At 46.7% G+C, this 23,027-nt stretch overlaps 1 protein-coding gene across 1 annotated transcript; it reads left to right on the forward strand.

The window, feature by feature from the left end:
- Positions 1-1,814: 1,814 nt before the first annotated feature.
- Positions 1,815-21,870, forward strand: LOC129403287 (GTPase IMAP family member 8-like). The gene is made up of 6 exons (XM_055129963.1): positions 1,815-1,876; positions 5,877-6,510; positions 7,604-7,637; positions 13,616-13,786; positions 14,523-15,143; positions 21,077-21,870. The coding sequence occupies exons 1-6, from the start codon at positions 1,815-1,817 to the stop codon at positions 21,868-21,870; spliced, it is 2,316 nt and encodes a 771-aa protein (XP_054985938.1).
- The last annotated feature ends 1,157 nt before the right edge of the window (positions 21,871-23,027 follow it).

Genomic DNA, 23,027 nt, shown 5'->3' on the forward strand with positions numbered 1-23,027 from the left:
TGGCATGTGGGCCAGTCTCTGTCGTGTGAGGTGATATCTCATTGTTGTTTTGATCTGCATCTTCCTGATGATTAGTGATATTGAACATTTTCTCATGTGCCTCTCAGCCATTCGTATTTCATCTTTGGGGAAGTTTCTGTTCATTTCATCACCCCATTTTTTTATCGGGTTGGCAGTTTTCTTCTTGTGGAGTTCAAGCAGTGCATTGTATATCCTTGTTATCAGCCCTTTATCGGATGGGTACTGCATAAATATCCTTTCCCATTCTGTAGATTGTCTTTGTATTTTGGTCACTGTTTCTTTTGAGGTGCAGAAGTTTCTTAGGTTGAGATAGTCCCATTTATTTATCTCTGTTTTCACTTGCTTGGCCAGTGGCGTGTCAGCTTTGAAGATACCAGTGTCTTCAATGTCGTGGAGGGTTTTGCTGGCCTTGTCTTCAATGTACCTTAGGGATTCTGGTTTGATGTTGAGGTCTTTAATCCATTTTGACCTGGTGTTTCTGCTTTAAGTTAAAAATTTCACATGAGGGGCCGAAAGTTAGTACAGCGGGGAGGGCGTTTACCTTGCACGCTGCCAACCAGGGTTTGGTCCCCAGATTCTCACACTGGCCCCAAGCATGTCCAGGAGTAATTCCTGAGCACAGAGCCAGGAGTATCCCCTGAGCATCACCGGTGTGGCCCCCAAACAAAACTGTATCCCTGTCATCCTTATAAAAATGGGTACTCCGATTAGATATTTTATTCCATCAGAAAATTGTCAGAAAATACAAATTTGACTCTGACACAGGGTGCTGCCAACGCCCCTGGAGGTGGGTGGGGAACACACGTTTCCTCCCCAGGAAACACCAGAGGTTTGGGGAGCCGCAGCACCTCGGAAGGCGCCTCCTGAGCAGGACAGCAGCCCCGGGGTCTCCCTGGACTGTCCTGCTCGGCCTCCCGCCTGGGCCCCCGCGCACATCTGCTCTCTCCGCTGTCCAGGCGCCTGGGCCAGCCTCGTCCTTATTTCTAGCCGCCGTCCCTCCCTGACCCGTGTCTGCGCGGCCGCTCCCTGCACCACATGCGGTGGCCTCGGTTACTCTTCCTCTGGGGGGACCCTGGGCGGGCAGTGACCTGGGGTGCGGCCTCTCCCTGCCTGTGGCCTTGTGACCACGCCGTCCTGCCCAGCCCTGCCAGGGGGCCCGGTGGCGGGTCTATTGCAATCGCGCCGGCCTGTAGGTTTCCCAGCGTGTCCGGGGCTGCGGCCCTGCTGGACAGCGCCTGCCGCACTGACCGCTTAGGCGCGGGCACCTGCCGGCGGGTGCCCGCGCCTCCCCACGCTGGGTCCGGCTTGGTGGACCCTGAAGGCCCGCGACCCGACCCGCGCAGAGAGAGCCTGGACGTGGGGGCCCAGGGCAGGGCCGGCGGGAGAGGGGACTGGCCGCCAGGGGGCAGGAGCGGCCCGTCCTTCCTCCCCGGGCCCGGCCCGGAACGGTCTCACCCAGTCAAACCCGTCCGGGATTCGCAGCGTCCAGTCCCCACTGGCGCCCAGCCCAGGGGCGTGGCCAGAGCTGAGCCGGGGCGCCTGTCCCCAGCCTGCACGGCCCCCAGTGCGTGACTCCAAGGCCGGGTCAGGAGCTGCCCGAACCGAGTCTGAGAGAAGCAGCCAGGAAACCCGGGGCCGCGCCCTCTGCCCCTGCCCGCTGTCCGTGCCCGCTGCCCCTGCCTGCTGCCCGTTGCCCGCTCTCCCTGACCGCTGCCCGCTGCCCCTGCCCGCTGCCCCTGCCCGCTGCCTCGCCCGCCCCTCCAGCTCGCCAACAGACCTCGGGAGCAGCCGAGATGGAGATGTCGGGGGTCCCTGGGGATCCGGAGGCTGCCAGGGGCCTGGGCGCAGTGCCCAGGTAAGGGGGTCAGCTCGGACACGGCGGGGCGGGCTGGGGGGCTGCAGCCAGAGAAGGGCCAGGAGTCTCCCGAGGGCTGGATTTCAGGGGCTCCCTTGGGTCCTCTGGCCCCAGCTTAGGGCCCTGTGATTCTGGGGAAGCAGGTCGCGGGGAGGGAGCAGTGTGGGGCGCAGCCTGGGGTCCTGCTGATGGGTCCTGTTCCCTGGGGTCTTAGACCCTGGGACTGAGGTCCTGAGGCCAGCGGAGGGCAGGAAGGGAGTCTGTCCTGCTGGGGGACCAGGCTTACCAGCAGCTTCTCTGACCCCTGAGCTGGAATTCAGGGACAATCCTGACACCCTGGAAACTTGGGTGGGTGCTGAAGCGCCCTCCGGGGAATATCTGAGAAAGCCTCTGCCAGAGGTCTGGAGAGAATCAGTTATTTCTCCCCATTGCTAAGCCTTGTCAGAGGGGGATTGGGTGGAGGGAGAGATGAAAGGGGGGAGGAGAAGGAAGGGGAGGGAAGTAGAGGGGAGGGGAGGGGAGGGCAGTTGTCTCTGTTCTGGCCTTTCTGTGCTTGGGTTGGGCAAGTGTGTGTTTGTGTGTGTGTGTGTGTGAGAGAGAGACAGAGAGAGAGAGAGAGAGAGAGAGAGAGAGAGAGAGAGAGAGAGAGAGAGAGAGAGAGAGAATCGGTGTGTTTCTCTCTGTGTGTGCATGTGTGTGTTTGTGGTGCTAGAAGACAAGGGACCACTAGGAGTGTGTGTCCTTGGAGGGGCTAAAACGACATGGGTCCAGCGTGTGTGTGTGTGTGTGTGTGTGAGAAAGAGAGAGAGAGAGAGAAGAGAGAGAGGGAGAGAGAGAGGAGAGACAGAGAGAGAGAGAGAGTGTGTGAGAGAGAGAGAGAGCTGCCTCTTTGGAATATAAGTTACTTTTTCAGACCTGTTAGATTTTCTACGCTTCTTTTAGCTTTCTTACCCACTGGAGTTCACTGGAGCGATAGCACAGCGGGTAGGGCATTTGCCTTGCATGTGGCTGACCCAGGTTCAATTCCTCTGTTCCTCTCGGAGAGCCCAGCAAGCGACTGAGAGTTTCCCAGCCCCCTGGCAGAGCCTGGCAAGCTTCCCATGGCATATTCGATATGCCATAAACAGTAACAACAAGTCTCACAATGGAGACATTACTGGTGCCCGCTCCAGCAAATCGATGAACAACGGGGACTACAGTGCTACAGTGCTACCCACTGGAGTCTAAAAAAAAGAAAAATAAATCTTTTCCCAAAAGTCCCACTTCACTTCCTCAGGATACTATAACGGGAGCATTTGTGTGTTCCTGTTCGTTTGGGCCACCTGAGTCCCCTCTCCACACCTGAGGGCCCTGAGAGCTGTCTGCTACCCTCCTGCCACCTGCCGTATTGCTGTTTCCCATCAGCACTCACTGAGCACCACTGTGTGCAGGCCGGGGTTAGGGCCCAGGGCACAGAGCAGGGTTGGGGTGAGGTGGGGTGGGGTGGGGGGGAGGGTGCTTCTCTGGAGCTCCCCACGCAGGGTAAGTGAAGAACGGACACAGGAGCACAGTGAGCGAGCAGGGAAGGAGAGAGGGAACCGGGCAGCTGGGGTGCGTGTTCGCGGCAGAAATGCTGCTAGTTAGCAGGAAATGGCCTTTCTGTGGGGTTTACATATCACACATGTGGGCCCCCTGTCTGTTTAAGGGGCTGTATGGGGTAAAGGTGACGGGTTGGGGTTGCTGAGGTCTTTGCCTAGACCTGGGACTGATTGTAGGTTGTATTTCTTTGAATTCATTGGATTTTAGTCACAATCGTTGTGGTTACTAGGAGGAGAAAGAAGAGATGGGTTTTGCAATTTGTGGGGAAAGTCCTGTGGAGAAAGGAACCAGTTCTTACCAGTCAGAAAATATTAATACCTTTTTTCCAGGGGTGGGTGGACACACTCAACAGTGCTCATAGATCACTCCTGGCCATGCTTTGGGGACCATACATGGTGTTGAGGATCAAACCTGGGTCAACCACATACAAGGCAAGCTCCCTTCCTGCCCTACCATCCCTCTGGCCTCAGTATTTGCTTTATATTGCTTACTTAACAAGGACCTGTCAGAAAATAAATCATAAAAGCCAATTTGTGATAATTGTTGTAACTCACATGGTGTCACTAAGGTCCTTGTCTGAGGATGCACAGAGCTGGTTGGTGCTAGTCGAGACTTCTGTGTTACTGTTTTTGTTCACTAAGGTCGGTGGGCTTGTGTGCAGCTTTCTCATCCAAGTTGCGGTGATTCCACTGGGCTGTCAGTGCTATGAAATTTGGAGGTGTCTCACGTCGTGTGCTCCAGGACCCGCAATAACTTGGTGGCTTGGCATGTTGAAGAGGTTCAGTTGTGCAGCTGGGCCGTTTCTATGCCAGAAGACGGTGATAATGGGAGCTGCTGGTCCTCCAGCAGGAGGAGGGGGGTGTCTCCTACCCCCATTTTGAGAAAGCCCCAGAATTCTCAGCTTGGACCTGTGTAGATTCACTGGCTTGGCATTCTTTGCAGGATTGCACTGTAGCACTGCACTGTCCTCCTGCTGTTCATGGATTTGCTCCAGTGGGCACCAGTAATGTCTCTATTGTGAGACTTGTTACTTTTTTTTTTTTTTGCTTTTTGGGTCACACCTGGGAATGCACAGTGGTTACTCCTGGCTCTGCACTCAGGAATCACCCCTGACATTGCTCAGAGGACCATATGGGATGCTGGGAATCAAACCCGGGTTGGCCGCGTGCAAAGCAAATGCCCTACCCACTCTACTATTGCTCCAGCCCCTTGTTACTGTTTTTGACATATAGAATACACCATGGGTAGCTTGCCAGTCTCTGCCATGTGGGTGGGATACTCTTGATAACTTGCCCTGCTCTCTGAGAGGGATGGAGGAATTGAACCTGGGTTAGCCGCATGCAAGGCAAATGCCCTACACGCCCTTTGCAGGATTAGTTGCCTAATTTTGAGAATAATGTTGTTTTGGATCACGTCTGGTGACACTTGGGGGGGGGTTACTCCTGGCTCTGCACTCAGGAATTACTCCTGACAGTGCTTGGGGGACCATATGGGATGCCAGGGATGGAACCTGGGTTAGCTGCATGCAAGCATATGCCCTACCCATTGTACTATCGCTCTGGTTCCCATTGTTTTTGGGCAAACCAAGTGGTGTCGAGGGGTTACTCCTGGCTCTTTGCACACAGAGCACTCCTGATGGGAGTTGGGGAGTCATATGGGATGCCAGAGATCAAACTTGGGTGGGCCACATACAAGGCAAACACCCTTCCTGTTGTAGTATGTCTGTGGCTGTCTCCAGCCCCAAATTTTGAGAATTATTTTTATATAAGCCTTTATCTAGAGTTGAATAGACTGCAAATGGCCACACCCGAGGGTGCTCAGGGTCCCCCAGGGCTGCATGGAGTGATTCGTCACATGGGGTGAGCACCAATTGTAGGTCTCCTTCCTTTGTGGTCTTGATCTGGTAGGTCTGGGTTGGATACCAGAAATCCACACTTTGAACATCTGTCCTTTACTGTATCCATAGTTCCAACACTGTCCCTTGCTATTTGCCAACATTTCTCAGTCAGGGCTTGAGAAATGCCCCCCCCGGGCACCCCCGCCTCACTTATGGGACTCTGGGATATTCACAGAGGGCCCCAGGTAATAAAGTCACATAAATGTGCCACCACAGCACAAGGCTGGGGGCCGTCCGGCAGGGCAGGGCAGGCCCAGGAAGGAAACACAGTTTGGAGGCGGCCACAGTTGGAGAGAGAGTGAGGAACGTGCAAGTATAAGGGCTGGTGGGTCCTAACGACAAAACAAGCCTTTAGTGAACCCCGGGAAGCTGGGTTTGCCCCAGAGGAAGCGCGCAGAGATGGTTTCCCAGCCCGTCCCAGGCACCTCAGGGTGCAGGGCCCCAAGGACAGTCGGGTTCCCAGAGAGGGTCCCTTGCAGGTCGCTGGGAAGGGAAGGTCCACGTGCTGCTTCTGCCTCTTAACAGGAGCAGCCGGAGCACTGGGCAGCCGGGCCTGAGGCTTCTCCTCCTGGGCAAACACGGCGCGGGGAAGAGTGCCACGGGGAACAGCATCCTGGGCCGGGAGGTGTTTGCGTCCAGATTCAGGGCGCAGGCGGTCACCAGAGAGTGCCAGAGCGCGCACGGGACTGTGCGGAACATGGAGCTCGTGGTCATAGACACCCCCGACCTCTTCTCCTCAAGCGTCAGCGCCGAGGCCCAGCGTGGCCACCTCGAGCACTGCGCGGAGCTCTCAGCTCCCGGCCCCCACGCGCTGCTTCTGGTCATCCCCATCGGCAACTTCAATAAAGAGGACGCGGAAACCTTCCATCGTGCCAAGTCCAGGTTTGGACGGGAGACCGGGAAGCATAGCATCGTGGTCTTCACCAGGAAGGATGAGTTGGGGGAGGACTCACTGCATGAGCTCGTGGAGAGCGACGAGGCCCTAACGGCGCTGGTGCAGGACTGCAGGGACCGGTACTGCGCTATCGACAACAAGGCCTCGTGGGCGGAGAGGGACGCGCAGGTGTCCGAGCTCCTCTGCAAGGTAAAGGGTCTGGTGGACCAGAACGGAGAACAGCCCTATTGCCTGGACCTCGGAAACGAGCACAGTGAATTGCAGGTGAGAACTCATGCCCATGTCTCCAGTACCACTGTGATGCTAGAGCGAGTGGGACAACAGAGGCGCGAGTACGTGGGACTTCATGGAAGAGAGGTTTCCTTTAGCGGATGGTTACCATACTCTGGGAAGAGGGGCTCAGAGTAGGGTCCTTTAAATAGTACCCTCGGGACTCTGTTGGCAAAGTAGGACTTAGTGGTCACTCCTCCGCCCTCTGTCCCCTTGGCTTCAATAAAATCACCTACTCTGGTGTCTACCTTCTGTTCCTGGGACCCCGGAAATCACCGAGTCTTTTCATGGGCTCTGACACTGGCATTTTCGATGTAGTCTCACCTTCCTCAATTCTCTTCCCTTTGGGCCCCGCATTAATACAGCTTTGAGGTGACTCCATCTCCTCCCCTCTTCCCGTGCTGACTCTGACCAAGTTACTGGGTGTCTCCCTTAGAGGACCTCAAGCTTGACATTCAAAACTTTTGGGTTTTCATCTTAACTCTGTAATACTTCGATTTTCCTCTCAAGTCGGGTGCTCGCCATTTTCATCCAACCTAGACCCAGACGTCAGCGTCAGACCACTGCCCGCTCACCTCAGATATCCTCCAAGTCAAGTCACCCACCTACTTCTCTCCTTTCCTGCTGCCACCCCCTGGTCCTGTCAGGCTGTTTTCTCATCCCTGCTGTCTTGCCAAGAGCCTTCCAATCGCTCCACCCTCACTTGCCCTTTTCCCCTACTCCTCAATCCAGTATTTAATGGAAAAGGCATTTGTAACTAAACACAACTGCAGACTTTCTGAGGAGCTTGCATTCAATTGGAGTGATTTCTGCATGGAAACAAAGGTATTTCTGCTTTTCTCTAAGAGAATATTGCTACAGGGAGTTCTATGAATTTAAGTACTGGAGCAAGTAAAACAAGTAAAAACTCATTACAGGGGGCTGCTTTAGGTCAAAGTGGGACTTCTTGGAATGGGTGAGTTTGATGCCCCAACAGGAGGAAGGGAGAGGAAAACCAGAGTTTATGAAGCATCTACTAAGTTCCAGACACTTAGTAGAGAGGTATGGTTGCACCGATCTGTCTGTAATTTCTGCCTTTATTTTCCAGGATACCATGAATGAAAGACGTGACAATTCACATGGTAAGATGATCTTTAACTCTTTTGAGCTCAATTTTTGTATTCATTTGAATGCATTACACATTAAAATGGAAAGTAGATTAGTCAGGACAGAAATGCACCCTGAAGGCCTTCCCCAGATCAGGCCCGCAGTCGGTTCCCCAGGGGACTTTTCATGTGTGCACTGGGTGTAGCACCAGCCAAGGGTGTGATGAGAGAACCTTTGACCTCCTCTGAAATCTTATGGAGTTGGGCCTGACTCTGCCTCTTCTTTCTGGGTCCTGGTTAATCACGATCCATTTCTGATTCCTTCTGAAGAAACAGAAATAGTTACTTTGGGTAACTCTGGCCCCTAGAGCCCAATCTCTAATGTAATGGTGACCAATAGTGGCACTTCTTGCGTGCACTGGATTTGTCAGTATGCAGAGATCTACCTCATTCTATGTAGTTGCTGGAGTTGTGTCCAAATAGGGGCAAACTCAGCTGATTTGGCCATCGCCTCACTGATCAGCTCTCAGGTTATTTATGGACCAGCTCTGTGCCATAAGTAAATATTTAATGGTGAAAAAAATAGATAACTTCTCTGTCCTCATGCCTAATAATAACCAAAGTTATTAACCAAATAATGATAGTGATTTAAGCTGAGACATTATGTACTGAGAAATTAAATATGTCACTCAATAGGGTGTTATATACTATTAAATACTTAGAGTATATAAAATATCTTCATAATAACCCTTATAAGAAAAATGGTATTACCAATGTTCTCATTTTACAGATGAGCCATTTTTTTAGCTTTTTGGGTCACACCTGGCAATGCTCAGGGGTTACTCCTGGCTCTGCACTCAGGAATCTCCCCTGGCAGTGCTTGGGGACCACATAGGATGCTGGGAATCGAACCTGGGTCATCTGTGTGCAAGGCAAATGCTCTACCTCCTGTGCTATCACTCCAGCCCCCAGATGAGCCAATTGAACCAGAAATATGGACAATCAAATTCTGCCAACATACAACATTAATGCCCTTCAATCTCACTCCCCAGATACAAAGTTATCATTGAACAGAGTTGGGTTCATTGACTATTGGCAAGAAGACAATAGAATACCATGGGAAGTCTCAGAGTGGGAGTGAAAGAAAGGACTGTGTGTAGGATGTGGGCTTGTGTGAACTGTGTTCAATAGGTTCTGTGGTATCAGTAGCCTTCCAGCTGATACTTATTGTTTTTTGTTTTTGCTTTGTGGGTCACACCCGGCGATGCACAGGAACTACTCCTGACTCTGCACTCAGGAATTACTCCTGGTGGTGCTCGGGGAACCATATGGGATGCTGAGAATCAAACCCCGGTCAGTCACGTGTAGAGCAAATGCCCTACCAGCTGTACCAGCTCCTCAGCTGATACTTTAAGTGCATATCTGTTTCCTCTCCCAGACCTAGAGACAAGACCCTCATGATAGGGCCTGAAGGACTCAGACTCAGTGACCACATCGAGATGCTACCTGTACTTTGTTTAGCTTATTGACTTGGTGTTGATTGTAGCTCCTGGGAAAGGTAGTTGGGACAGGAGATGTATGGAAAGTGTGTGTGTGTGTGTGTGTGTGTGTGTGTGTGTGTGTTTCAGCATACCCAGTAGTGCTTGGGGCTTACTCCTGGCACTAGGCTGAGGGATCACTCCTGGCTGTGCTTGGGCACCATATGAGATGCAAGAGATGAAACCAGTGTTGCCTGTGTACGAGACATCCCCTTATCCCCTGTACTCTCTCTGGACCCAAGAAATATATGTGTGATTCTATGTTTTTTTTTGATTCGGGGCTACACTCAGCTTTACTTAAGGTTTAGTCACGGCTTTGTGCTCAGAAATCACACTTGGCAGTGCTGGAGATTGAACTAGGGTTGGCCTCATGCAAGGCAAACTGCTTATGCCCTGTGCAATCTCTCTGGTCCCTATTGTTTGGATTTCACAGTAATTCACTGAGGTGTAATTTGTATGGAATAAGATGTTCATATCATGATAGTCCTAAGTATGGCATATTATGATAGTCTTAAGTATCATGGCTTTTGACATGTATGGTGACTTTTGATAAGTAAGACATTGACATGTCTATATACCCGATCACCATTTAGAGAAAGTATTAGATAAACATTTAGATAAAGTTACAATTTAGATAAAATCACCATTAAGTATGAAGATTTTTGGCATGTATTGTCATTGCTTGGGGGTCACTGTCCCCTGGTGACCTGGGGATCCTCAGGTATGTCCAGGGCCAGTCACTGTCCCCCAGCCAGCTGATGATGGAAGAAGGAATGGGGCCAGGGCTTGGTTGGTAATCAGTGGCCATTTATCCAAGTCTTACAGTATCAGTTATAGAGAAATCATGAAGGGCTGGGGGTAGCAACTACACATAGGTGTGGTTGAACATTATCATAAACTATGAACAGATGTAAAGCCCTTTGGGGGAAGTTATTCCTTCGGGGGAAGTTATTCTAGGATATTTACCCAAGGACAGAATCTCATTTAGGGGCTCTTGATTCCTATGAGTAGATCCTCCAAGGGTGGAATTTCATCTAAGGACTATTGTTTTCTCCATTCCTTTGCTAATAATCCACTTAGACAATCATATAAATTTTACCTCTTAACAATATTTCTAGTCATTTTGTATGGACATAGTAAGAGATATATTGAGCTTAAAAGGTGGCTCTTCCTGGGGACATCTCGCTATATATCCCAGACTACAGTCCTCAGACCAGGTTAGTTTTTCTTAACCCCAGCAGGGTCCTTATTCAATCACTTTTTTTGGGTTATGTCAGTTTGCTCCCTGACCATGCTCTTAACTTATTATACTTCTTATAGTGCTTAGCCTGTCACTTTTTGATGCCATATTTGCCCTTGGTCTATCTATGTCCATCGGTGAGACCCTTTTGTGGAGTGTTAGAAACTAAGGGCAACTGAGGCTTATGTCCACTAAAGAGTAAATATGATTTGGAGTAAATTAACTCCCATGTTACAAAAGCATAGCATTAATTGTCTTCCTGTGTCTATACAGAAAGGATGTTGCTCTAAAATAAACTATGCAAAGGACATAAAAGAAAGAGAAAAGCGGTATTTCACTTGCATATACAAAACCTAGAGCCCTCAGAAGATTTGACCTATAGATTACAGGGTCTGATTGGGGGATATTTGTGATAAACAGACAGGAAGATGAGCACAAAGGAGAGGTGAAAAATGAATACAGATAATTGGGAGTGCCCCAAGGAGTTTTGGTATGCCTCGGGAGCACTGTGGTGAGTATAAGTCAATAAACCTAAGCTTCCTGTGGGTGGGGGGAGGAAAAACCAATGTTACTTCTTAAAAAGCTTAGAAATATAATCTAACAATGTATGATCACATTTGATAAGTGTGATGAAGTTTGACATGTCTATATATTTGACCACCATTTAGATAAAGATGTTTCATTTCTATCACTTGGATATTCTTGCTGCTTCTTCTCAAAAGTACCTGCAAATTCTATCAATAGAGTATAATCTGACTATTATTAAATGTCTTATAATGGACTCACACAACTTGTGGTCTTATGTCTGACTTCGTTCTTTTTTAAATGTTTTTGAGATTCATTATGTTGCATATCATTTATTCTTTATTTATTTTGGGGGACCACATATGGTCATTCTGTGGACTTTCTCCTGACTCTGTGTTTGGGGATTACCCATGGAAGAGCTCAGGGAACCATATGGGGTTCTGGGAATCAAACCTGAGTTGACCACCTGCAGGGGAAACATCCTAACCACTGAACTATTACGTGAATATACCACTAAAAAGCATTTTAATTATATTTCATATTTTATTCAATATATTTGAAATAACTCAAAGACTTACACTATCCTTAAAAATAGGCTCTGTTTATTTTAGTATAATCCCACTTATGTACAAAAAAACCCTTTAGGGGCTGGAGTGATAGCACAGCGGGTAGGGCATTTGCTTTGCATGCGGCCGACCTGGGTTTGATTACCAGAATCCTATATGGTCCCCTGAGCACCGCCAGGAGTAATTATTGAGTTAATGAGCCAGGAGTAACCTCTGTACATCGCCAGGTGTGACCTAAAAAAGCAAAAAAAATGCAAAAAAGAGAAAAAGAAAACTTTGTATATATTAAAATAACCTCAATCATTAATGGATTAGGTTATTTTTGGAAATATTTGGACTGAGACCTACTTAACCATACTTCTATCCATTATTTTCATATTACTGTTGTCTATCATTTCCATAAAGCTTAAAAGTCAGTCTAATTTGTAATTCCCCCTCCTATCCCCCACCATGCTTGCCCCACTCAGGGAAGATGTGAGTCCCAGTTCAGGGCATTAGTCAGAATATTGATGTTCTCACATTATTAACCTCCTGCTGCTTCAACTCAGGAACTTGATCAAGTTTTGGAACTCTTTCTTTTTTTTTTTGCTTTTTGGGTCATACCCGGCGATGCAAAGGAGTTACTCTTGGCTCTTCACTCAGGAATTACTACTGGCGGTGCTCGGGGGACCATATGGAATGCTGGGATTCAAACCCGGGTCGGCTCTGTGCAGGGCAAATGCCCTACCCGCTGTGCTATCGCTCCAGCTCCAAGTTTTGGAACTCTTAACACAGAACTTGAGAATGTCAAATAGATTTAGATAGTGTGTTTCCTGTCGACATTTGGTAGTAAGGGATAGAGTCTGCTGTCTGAGGTCATGTTTGTATTAGTGTTGTCTGCAGAGAAGTGTTTCAGAGTCTTTGCTGCCCATCTGAAATTTGCAGTTTACAAAATATAGACATCTGGGCACTTACTATAGATTCTGAACTTGTACTTTTAAGGGAAGCAAATAAGCTTTAGAAATGTTTTCTTTCTTTCTTTCTTTCTTTCTTTCTTTCTTTCTTTCTTTCTTTCTTTCTTTCTTTCTTTCTTTCTTTCTTTCTTTCCTTTCTTTCTTTCTTTCTTTCTTTCTTTCTTTCTTTCTTTCTTTCTTTCTTTCTTTCTTTCTTTCTTTCTTTCTTTCTTTCTTTCTTTCTTTCTTTCTTTCTTTCTTTCTTTCTTTCTTTCTTTCTTTCTTTCTTTCTTCCTGAATCACCGTGAAGTACAGTTACAGGTTTTCAAACTTTCGTGCTTGTGTTTCAGTCATACAATGCTTGAGTACCCATCCCTCCACCAGTGCCCATTTTTCATCACCAGTGGTCCCAGCATCCCTCCCACCATCCCCACCCCGTCACCTCCACCCTGCCCCAACTCTGTGGCGGGGCATTCAAGCTAGGGATTTTCTGAAGATAGAGGTGAAATGATTTCTGAGAAAGATAATCAAAAGCACCAAATACATTATAAAAGAATGCTTAATGTTAGTAACAAATAGCCATTTCCAACAGTGGTTATTTATATAAATAATCTTCCTTTTTAAGTTAAAGACACTGAAAACACATGTGGTGCAAAAGGCTTAAAACAAATAACAAATATAACCCTAGTGTTTATTTGTCAAACTTCTTCAATGGTGTCTTCAACTGGATTTTAAAATATAAGGGCAGTTTCATGATCTGGCATCATTGATGAAGCATAAAAGCACAGAAACTTTTTCCCAAGATTTTAAAAAAGGGGCATTGCTGGTCAGGATTTGGTAAGTGAATATAACACACCTACTGAAATTCTTCTCTCACATCATGGAACCTTGGAGGTAAGTTTTAAAGGCGGAAATGTCTTCATTTTAGAATGTTACACACAAAAGAAGTCATTAAGAGTGGAAAAGTGGGATTTTTTATGTTCAGACTATAATTAGCAACACAACTGGCTTCTAAATTTACATTAATTATCCTTCAAGATCCACAGTGTGAGGCATAAAACCTGATTGCTTTGATAACAGAGTCCTAATGTTTCTTTTTAACAAATGGCTTATGAATGCTCTTGCAATCTAATCTTCCAAGAAAATATAGTTTCCACTCTTCTTTTGTTCTACATCCTTAGTGGAGTTCAGTTTGTTTATTCTTGGCCAATAGTTGTTTGGATCCCTTCTGAATGTAATTTCAAGCTGAGACAAAAACTTATTTATGCTAGCCGAAAGAGTTTGAGGACTGTTTGCGAGTATGTTCCTGGATGGAACACCATCAAAAATGATGATTGGATCGGCAAGGTCTGTGGACATGACCAAGTCATGCTCCACCACAAAGGTTGCTTTCCTTGCCTGTAGGATGACACGTTTGACAACTGGAGCAGCCCTTAGTCTCTGTGCAGAATTCAAATAGGCAGATGATTTCTCAATTAAATAGACATCAGCAGGTTTGCCCAGACACAGGGCTAGAAGCTACTTGCTGCAGTTCCCCACCAGACAATGTCTGGACCTCTTGATCAATGGTGTTTTCAATCTGCACAGGCTTTGTTACATCAGTTACAAATTGCAAATGAGTATAAGCATTTGTGAGTTTTTCATGTAAAAGCTGCCATGAACCAACACTGCCCATTTATTTGAAACTGATTTTCTGTGGCTTGTAACTGGGTACTCCTCCTGCATCAGGTTTAAGTTCTTCCGGCAAGCATTCTGATAAATACAGTGTTACCAGCATCACCATGATTTGAGAATCTGTAACCTTACCTGTAGAATTTCCCAGCATGCTCCATATCAAATGTAGTAATGGAATGAGAGAAATTAAAGGTTTGAGACTAGCAAAGGCCAAGCCTATTATGGTCATGTTTCTGGGCAATCTCACACTTTCTGCAGTGGTGCATTTGCCTGTCACCCTTTCCCGGCTTCCACCTACTGGGTATCTTCTGACCAGGTCAGAGATTTATGGGTTCACAGTCCTGCTATCACTGTCTATAAAAATTGGCAAAAATGAGGATCAATCTCTGTCATCTCCATATTCATCTGCAAGCAGAGACTCTGAGTCTGCCCGTTTTGCACTACAGGGTCCGAGGAGATGCAGCTGCAGTCGGCCGGCAGTGAGCTGGCCCCCGAGACATCAGAACTGAGGGTCCTGCTGGTGGGCAAGCACGGCGCGGGAAAAAGCACAGTCGGAAATCGCCTTCTGGGGGAGCAGGCCTTTGACACCGGATTCAGTGAAGAACCCATGACCACAAAATTTCAGCCTCAGAGTAGAGTCTGGAAAAGGAGGAAAATTGTGATCATCGATACTCCAGATATCTCATCTCCGGATAGTTTTAAGTGGGAGTTTCAGAGACCCACACTTGGGGACCCTCATGTCATCCTGATGGTGATTCCCGTCGGCTCGTACTCCGAGAAAGATGAAGATCTGCTGGAAACCCTTCGAAGAAGTTTTGGAAACAAAATCTTTGAGCACATGTTCATTCTCCTCACCAGGGAAGAAGATAGACCTCAGAGTACAGAAACGTTAAAGGCTAGAAATCATTCTCTCAGTATGCTCCTCAAGGAGTGTAATAATCGATACATATTCTCCAGCTACAAAGCAGTGGGGGAGGAGGAGCAGCAGCAGGTGGATCAGCTCCTGCAAGAACTCGTGATCCTGACACAGCAGAATGCGAATAAGCCATGTGCCATGGTAAAGGAAGGTAAGCAATGCACAGAAAATCTTTCTACACTCTTTAAAAAGGAGCAGAAAATGGGGCTGGAGTGATAGCACAGAGGGTAGGCCGTTTGCCTTGCACGTGGCCAACCCGGATTCAATTCCCAGCATCCCATATGGTCCCCTGAGCACCGCCAGTAGTGGTTCCTGAGGGCAGAGCCAGGAGTAACTCCTGAGCATCGCCGGGTGTGACCCAAAAAGGAATAAAAAAGGAGCAGAAAAAAAATACATTAAGGACTTTTATTTCCTGAAGGACATAGAGAGATAAGGGCAATTTCATTCTATTGACAGATGTTCAGGAAAATTAAAAATAAAATAGTTTTATTTAGAAAAAATGTAAGGAGAATGAGAAAGAGAGAGCGAGCAAGAAGTTGTGCTGTGAGTAGCAGAGACGATGCATCTTTCCCACGATTTACTGGAGTGTCTGTATTGCAGGTGCTATCCTGGCCTGGCGTTTAGTCACTTCCATAAGCCCGTCTCTCAAGTGGGTGCGAATGTCTTGAGAGAAGGAGTTGATCTTTCCTTATTCCTTCTTTTCCTCACAGTGTGTCTGTTGCTGAGGACTCAGCACTGGTGAGAAGATAGTCTGAATCATACACTTAGCCTCGTGTTCCCCACTGCAATCTGTGTTTTCTTTTTTGGGGGGTGTTTAGACCATACTTGGTGATGTTCAGGGCTTACTTTTTGGGGGGTGTTTAGACCATACTTGGTGATGTTGAGGGTTTACTTTTAGCCCTGGAATCAGGGATCACTCCTGGTAGGTTGGGGCACCGTATGGGATGGCAGGGATTGAAACCGGGTTAGCCGCATGCAAGGCAAGAGCTATCCCTGCTGTACAGTTGCTCTAGCCCCTCCTACTGTTTTCTTGAACTGAGTTCTCTCTCCCCATATGTCAGTCTCTCTCTCAATCTCTTATTCTGTCTCTCTGCCTCTCCATCCATTTATTACTCTCTGTAGAATCTCTTGGTTTTTCTCTCTGTCGGAGAGGGGAGGAAAATCTCTTGACTTGATAAGCTCAGGGATCTTGAACATTCTTATGGGAAGAGTCACATGGCACTAGGTGGGCTTTGGAATCCGCGTCACTCTGTCATATCTACTGCTTGGGCAGGAGTCTTCAGATACTTCTCCCTATGTGTTCTAACCACTCAGTCGGAGATTCTTTCAACTCAGCCTTACACATTCCTTTCCCTCATTCAGATGAGAATGTTTGAAGCAGAGGAGAAAGGGTTGCTATTGGCTCGGGGTCTGAGACACATCTGTTTATTGACTTGTCATGTTCTTCATGGAGAGAGCCAGGCGCTGGGAGCCTCTTAAAGGAGGGACATGTGGGAAAGTGAGTAGAACCTTCGTGGAGAAAATACTACTTGCAGTGGGGTCCGGGGAATGTGTAGGGTATGGGGGCAGGTGTGGGAAGTTGGAAATGTGCCTGTTGGGACACTCAATTGGAATATAAGTGGTGGCCTGAGCACAGCATTTGTAGGGAACAAAAGGGACGATCTTTATGTAGATGGAGGTGTCACACTTCTTGATAATGGCAATGAGAGGGGATATCAATGATAGAGAGCCTTGAATGTCATCCTGAAGGTACAAAGCAGAGACTAAATTAATTTTTTTTAATTTTATTGAATCACCATGAGATAGTTACAAGCTTTCATGTTTGGGTTACAATCTTACAGTGATCAAACACATTCCTCCGCCAGTGCACATTCCCTACCATCAATATCCCGGGTATATCCCCCCCTTCCCTCCCTCCTCCTGCCTCTATGGCAGACAATATTCCCCATACTCTCTCTCTACTCTTGGGCATTATGGATTGCAATACAGACACTAACAGGCCATCATGTTTGGTCCATTATCTACTTTCGGCATGTATTTCCCATCCCAACTGGTTCCTCCAGTCATCATTTTCTTAGTGATCCCTTCTCTATTCCATCTGCCTTCTCCGCTCTGCTCATGAAGCAGTCTTCCAGCTATGGGGCAATCCCCCTGGCCCTTGTAGCTACCGTCCTTGGGTGTCAGCCTCATGTGAAAGCAGAGACTAAATTACATGACAAATATGGAGGTGTTAGAGGGTCAGTCTATTTCTTTTCATCCACTAAACATAATTATAAGACTATAGGTTTAGGAAAATCTATTTTAAAATTTCTCCTAGTTAGAAGTCTCTCCTTTATGTGTTGAGGTGGATATTCGTCCCTTGGCAAAGGTTTTATGGCTGAGGAGATACATAAAAAGGTCTAATGGATGTACAGGTCACAGTCTGTCTCAGACACGAAGACACAGGGACCCCTAACAAACATATTGTAAGATCTTTTCACCTCACATTTTATTAACAGGGACATTTATTCTCCATCCACACCATACAGAACCAAGGTAGTGGATTATCCTTTATTAAGATCATGAATGGCTTTTGATTCATCGTGAAGACACAAATAAACACAAGTTGAAATTTTAACTTAACATATTTTTAAACACAAGTTTTAAAGAAGTGCTCTTCTTGCCTTCCAAGTGGAGCTCAGGGGGCCTGTGGCTTCTTTTAGAAATTCTTGACCAATAGGAAGGACATGGTACTGTCAAGTTCTTACTGTGCCAGGGACCCCAGTGGCCACCCTGGCAGTGCTCAGGGACCTCCAGGGCTGCACTGGGTAATGCCTGGTACTCAGAGGCAATGTAGTGCTGGGGATGAAAGCCTGGCCAGGTATTTGCCCTCACCCGCCTGCTATCTCCTGGACCCCAAGTTGATTTAAATAAGAAATGCATGCTAGCATGATTCTGCTGAAGGAAGCATTAATCCTTCCACAGTCTGTGTAATTTACTTGCTTTATAATAAAAATGTAAAGTTTAATAAGACAAAGTAATAAAAAAAGAGAGGACAAAGATGAAATGTTAGACTGGAGCTGGATGAGTAGGAGATGAATGAGAAAGCCAGAGCACTCACAGCATGCTAAGAAGTCAGAGAAGATTCCAGAATAGAAGCAGAAGGGATACAGTTCCCTGTCAGGCTTAACACTGGACAGAGACTGGGTATCACGTCCTGCTTCTGAGTTAATAAACATTCTGACATACAAGTCATTTCTATGTGTAGGGCTGGAGCTTCCAGGGGGGAGGGGGGTTGTGCGTTCTGAGCATCCTCTTATGTAATACATGACCTAACTGGGAAAGGTGTACTCAGGTCAACTACTTTTTCTTTTTTCTTTTATCCTTTCTTATTTCTTATTTATTTATTTTCATTTTTAATTGAATCACTGTCAGATACAGTTACAAAGCTTTCATGATTGAGTTTCAGTCATTTAATGATAGAACACCCATCCCTCTACTGATGCACATTTTCCACCACCAATGTCCCCAGTGTTCCTCCCGCCACCCCCATCCCATCCCACCCCCTGCCCCCATGGCAGAGACCTTCCTTATTACTCTCTCTCTACTTTTGGGCATCATGGTTTGCAATACAGATACTGAGAGTTCATTGTGTTTGGTACTTACTCTACTTTCAGCAAACATCTCCCTTCCTGAGTGACCCCTCCAACCATCATTGGCTTAGTGATCCCTCCTCTATTCCAGCTGCCTTCTCCCCCAGCACATGAGGCATGCCTCCAAACTGAAGCGATCCTCCTGGCCCTTGTCTCTACTGTCCGTGGGTGTTAGTCTTATATTATGTTATTTTATATTCCACAAATGAGTGCAGTTATTCTATGTCTGTCCCTCTCTTTCTGACTCATTTCACTTAGCATGATACTCTCCATGTCCATCCACTTATATGCAAATTTCATGACTTTATCTTTTATAATAGCTGCATAGTGCTTCATTGTGTAGATGTACCAAAGTTTCTTTAACCAGTCATCTGTTCTTGGGCATTTGGGTTGTTTCCAGATTCTGGCTATTGTGAACAGTGCTGCAATAAACATACAAGTGCAAATGTAATTTCTGTTGTTCTTTTTTGCACACTCGGGATATATTCCCAGAAGTGTATTGCTGGGTCATAGGGAAGCTCAATTTCTAGTTTTTTGAGGAATGTCCATATTGTTTTCCAGAAAAGCTGGACCAGTCAGCATATCCACCTACAATGAATGAGAGTCTCTTTCTCCCTGCATCTGCACCAGCACTGGTTGTTCTCGTTCTTTTGGATGTGTGCCAGTTTCTGTGGTGTGAGATGCTACCTCATTGTTGTTTTGATTTACATCTCCCTGATGATTAGTGATGTAGAACAATTTTTCATGTGCCTTTTGGTCATTTGTATTTATTTTTTGAGGAAGTATATCTTCATTTCTTTTCCCTATTTTTCTATGTGGTTGGAAGTTTTTTTCTAGAAAGGTTCTACCAGTGTGTTGTATATCCTGGATATTAACCCTTTATCTTATGGGTACTGGGTAAATAATTTTTCCCATTCCATGGGCTCTCTCTGTATTTTGGTCACTGTTTCTTTTGAGGTGCAGAAGCTTCTTAGTTTAATGTAGTCCTATTTGTTTATGTTTGTTTCCACCTGCTTGGTCAGTGGTGTTTCATCATTTAAGATGCCTTTAGCTTCAATATCATGGAGGGTTCTACCTACATTTTCTTCCATGTACCTTGTGGATTCAGATCTGACACTAATTTCTTTAATCCATCTGGATTTGACTTTTGTGCTTGGTGTTAGACAGAGATCTGAGTTCATTTTTTTGTATGTAGTTTTCCAGTTTTCCCAGCACCTCATGTTGAAGAGGCTTTTCTTGCTCCACTTCACATTTCTTGCTCCTTTATCAAAGATTAAATGATCATATGCTTGAGAGTCTGTGTCAGAATATTCAACTCTGCTCCATTGTTCTATTTTTTTTCTATTTTTTTAAGAAATATTTTATTGAACCACCGTGAAAAAAAGAAAAAAAAATACAAAGCTTTCAGGTTTAAGTCACAGTCAAATACTGATTAATCCACCATCCCTTCACCAGTGCACCCGTTCCACCACCAAGAACCCCAATGCACCCCCTCCCCCCCACCCCCCATCTAAGTAGCTAATGATATTCCCATTATTCTCTCTATATATTGAGTACATTCCATATTTCCATACAGAACTCACTATTATTGATTGGAAATTTATCCCAACAATCAGGCCTGCTGAATAGGCATCATCTAATTTCTCTTCATTGCTAAGAGTGAAGACTTTAAGTCCGCGCGGCCGCAATAGCAATAGCAATAGCGGCAGCGCGGTTTTGGGTTTCTAATATTTTAGCTCAGTTCACAGTCAAAATGCATGGCTGCAAGCATCCGCTCTGGTGCCAAAATGGATTAGGAGACCTCAGGATCACAGTCAATAGGCGCGGAGGGTCTGCTTCTCGTGCCGCGGCTCCTGGTTCATCTCTGGACGGAAGGCGCGCCGGGAACGCCCCCCCTCCCAGGACCACCTACAGGCTACGTCACTAAAGAAAGTCCTACCTCCTGGTGGAGGGGTCTTAGAGGGTGGCTCTTACCACGTGGCTGCTACCGCTGCCACCATTTTCGCTCAGAAAAATGGGGTGGAGAGGGAAAAAAATCCCCCCCCCGGGCTGCACGAGGTTGTAGCTCAGTTCACAGTCAAAATGCATGGCTGCAAGCATCCGCTCTGGTGTCAAAATGGGTTAGGAGACCTCAGGATCACAGTCAATAGGCGCGGAGGGTCCTCTGCTCCATTGTTCTGCGGGTCTGCTTCTATTCCAATACCATGCTGTTTTATTTACTACTGCTTTGTAGTACAGTTTGAAGTTGGGGAAGGTGGTGCTGCCTGTCTTCTTTTCCCCAAGGACTGCTTTAGATATTCATGGGGGTTTATAGTTCCATATGAATTTCAGGAGTGTTTTGTTTATTCCTTTGAAAAATGTTATGGGTATCCTTATAGGGACAGCATTTAATCTGCATAATACTTTGAGGAGTTTGCTCAAATATTTTTTTTCTTCTTCTTCTTCTCTACAGATACCCTGAGCATTGTCCTTGTGGGGAGAGGCGGGACTGGGAAGAGTGCAACTGGAAACACCATCCTCAGAAGGACGGCGTTCCCCTCACATCTCAGTGCTCAGTCGGTTACCAAGACCTGCCAGAGCGGCAAGGAGAAGTGGGGGGAACAGGAAGTGGTGGTTGTGGACACGCCCTCTCTCCTCCTGGTACCCAACGACACTGAGGGTCCATCCCAGCTAGTAGAGGAGGTCCAACGCTGTTTGTATTACTGTGAAGGGAACAAGATTCTCTTTGTCCTGGTGTTCCAGTTGGGAAGGTTCACTCAAGTGGATCAAAGTGTTTTGGTGCAGTTAGAGAACATCTTTGGAGAGAAAGTTAAGGAATACACAATTGTGCTGTTCACCCGGAAGGAAGATCTAGGGGGTGACAGCATCGAAGATTACATTGAGAGTGTAGATTGCAAAGCTCTTAGGAAGACTGTTGAAAAGTGTGGAAGGCGAGTTTGGGCCTTTAATAACAGGGAGTCAGGTGAATCTGGGAAAACCCAGGTGACAGCTCTGCTGACAATGGCCAATGAACTGATAAAGAGCCATAACGGGTGGGGATATTCTTTTACTTTGGATGAGATCATCCAGAGAATTAAAGACATGAGAAGTGATCAGGAAAAGTCCAAAAACAAATCTCAGAAACAAGATTCAAGAAATAGGCCCAAAAAGATGGTCACAAATATATTTGGTGAACGTTCGAATTACAGGTACCCTCGTAAGCTCAAGAACTGGAAATTTCAATCCAATGGGCATGGCCAGGAGTGATCCCAGAGCATAGCCACGTGGGACTCCCTGACCATCCCACCCCCAATCAGTTACCAGGGGCTGGAGAGATCACCCAATGGGTTGGGCACATGTTTGTGGGTAGCAGGCAAGTTTCAATACCTGCCACCACGTGGTTTCTGGAGCATCCTGGAGTAGCTCCTGAGCATCATGGTTGTAGCCACCCCAAATAAAGTAACAAACAAACAAACAAAACGTGAAGTTCCCAAAGGTGTCTATCATAGCCAGGGCCTCTTTAATTTAGAGACCCTCAGGCTGGGGGCAGGCATGGTAGAATGTAGCGAAAGGAAGAAGGTCTATGACATGGAGAGTTTGAGAGGCAGACACCCACTCCTCATCACCCTTCTGTTTGTTGGGGGGTTATAAATGAGCAGGCAGGGCAGATAGTAGGGGGTCAGAAAGGAAGGAAGAAATAAGGTTTAAAAACCAAGAAAAATGTTTCGGAAACCAAGCTATATAGACCTATGTTTACATAACTGAAAAATCAGTCTTCTGTTTTTGGCATTTAGGTTATACTCGTGGTGTTCGGGACTTACTCCTGGCTCTGTGCCTAGGGATCACTCTTGATGGTGCTCAGGTGACCATTGTGGTTCTGGGAATCAAACCCTGGGCAAGTGCCTGCATGTAAGGCAATTGCCTTACCCCCTGGACCATCTCTCCAGCCTTAAATTTTATTTTATTTTATTTTATTGCTTTTTTGGATCACACCCGGCAATGCACAGGGGTTACTCCTGGCTCTGCACTCAGGAATCACCCCTGGTGGTGCTCAGGGGACCATATGGGATGCTGGGATTTGAACCTGGGTCGGCCGCGTGCAAGGCAAACGCCCTACCCGCTGTGCTATCTCTCCAGCCCCTTTAAATTTTAATTTTTCTTGCAGTTCAGGTAACAGTGGTAATAGTGTTAGTTTTTACAGTTTTGATGTACAAAATACCTCACCAATATCAAAGTGCCTAAGACCCTTCACCACTGTCCTTATGATATTTCTAGTCTCTTTCTCTCTCTTTCCCCGCTCACTCCACTGCTGGGTAATCTGTTTCATACCAGAGTTCAAGGGTTTGTCATCAGAGGCACGAGTCACAACAGTTATGTGGGCAGGTTGGAATCAGTGGACACCATGACCCAGTAGAGGTTGGCAA

This window comes from Sorex araneus, chromosome 1 (genome assembly GCF_027595985.1).
Source record: "Sorex araneus isolate mSorAra2 chromosome 1, mSorAra2.pri, whole genome shotgun sequence".
NCBI classification, from domain to species: domain Eukaryota; kingdom Metazoa; phylum Chordata; class Mammalia; order Eulipotyphla; family Soricidae; genus Sorex; species Sorex araneus.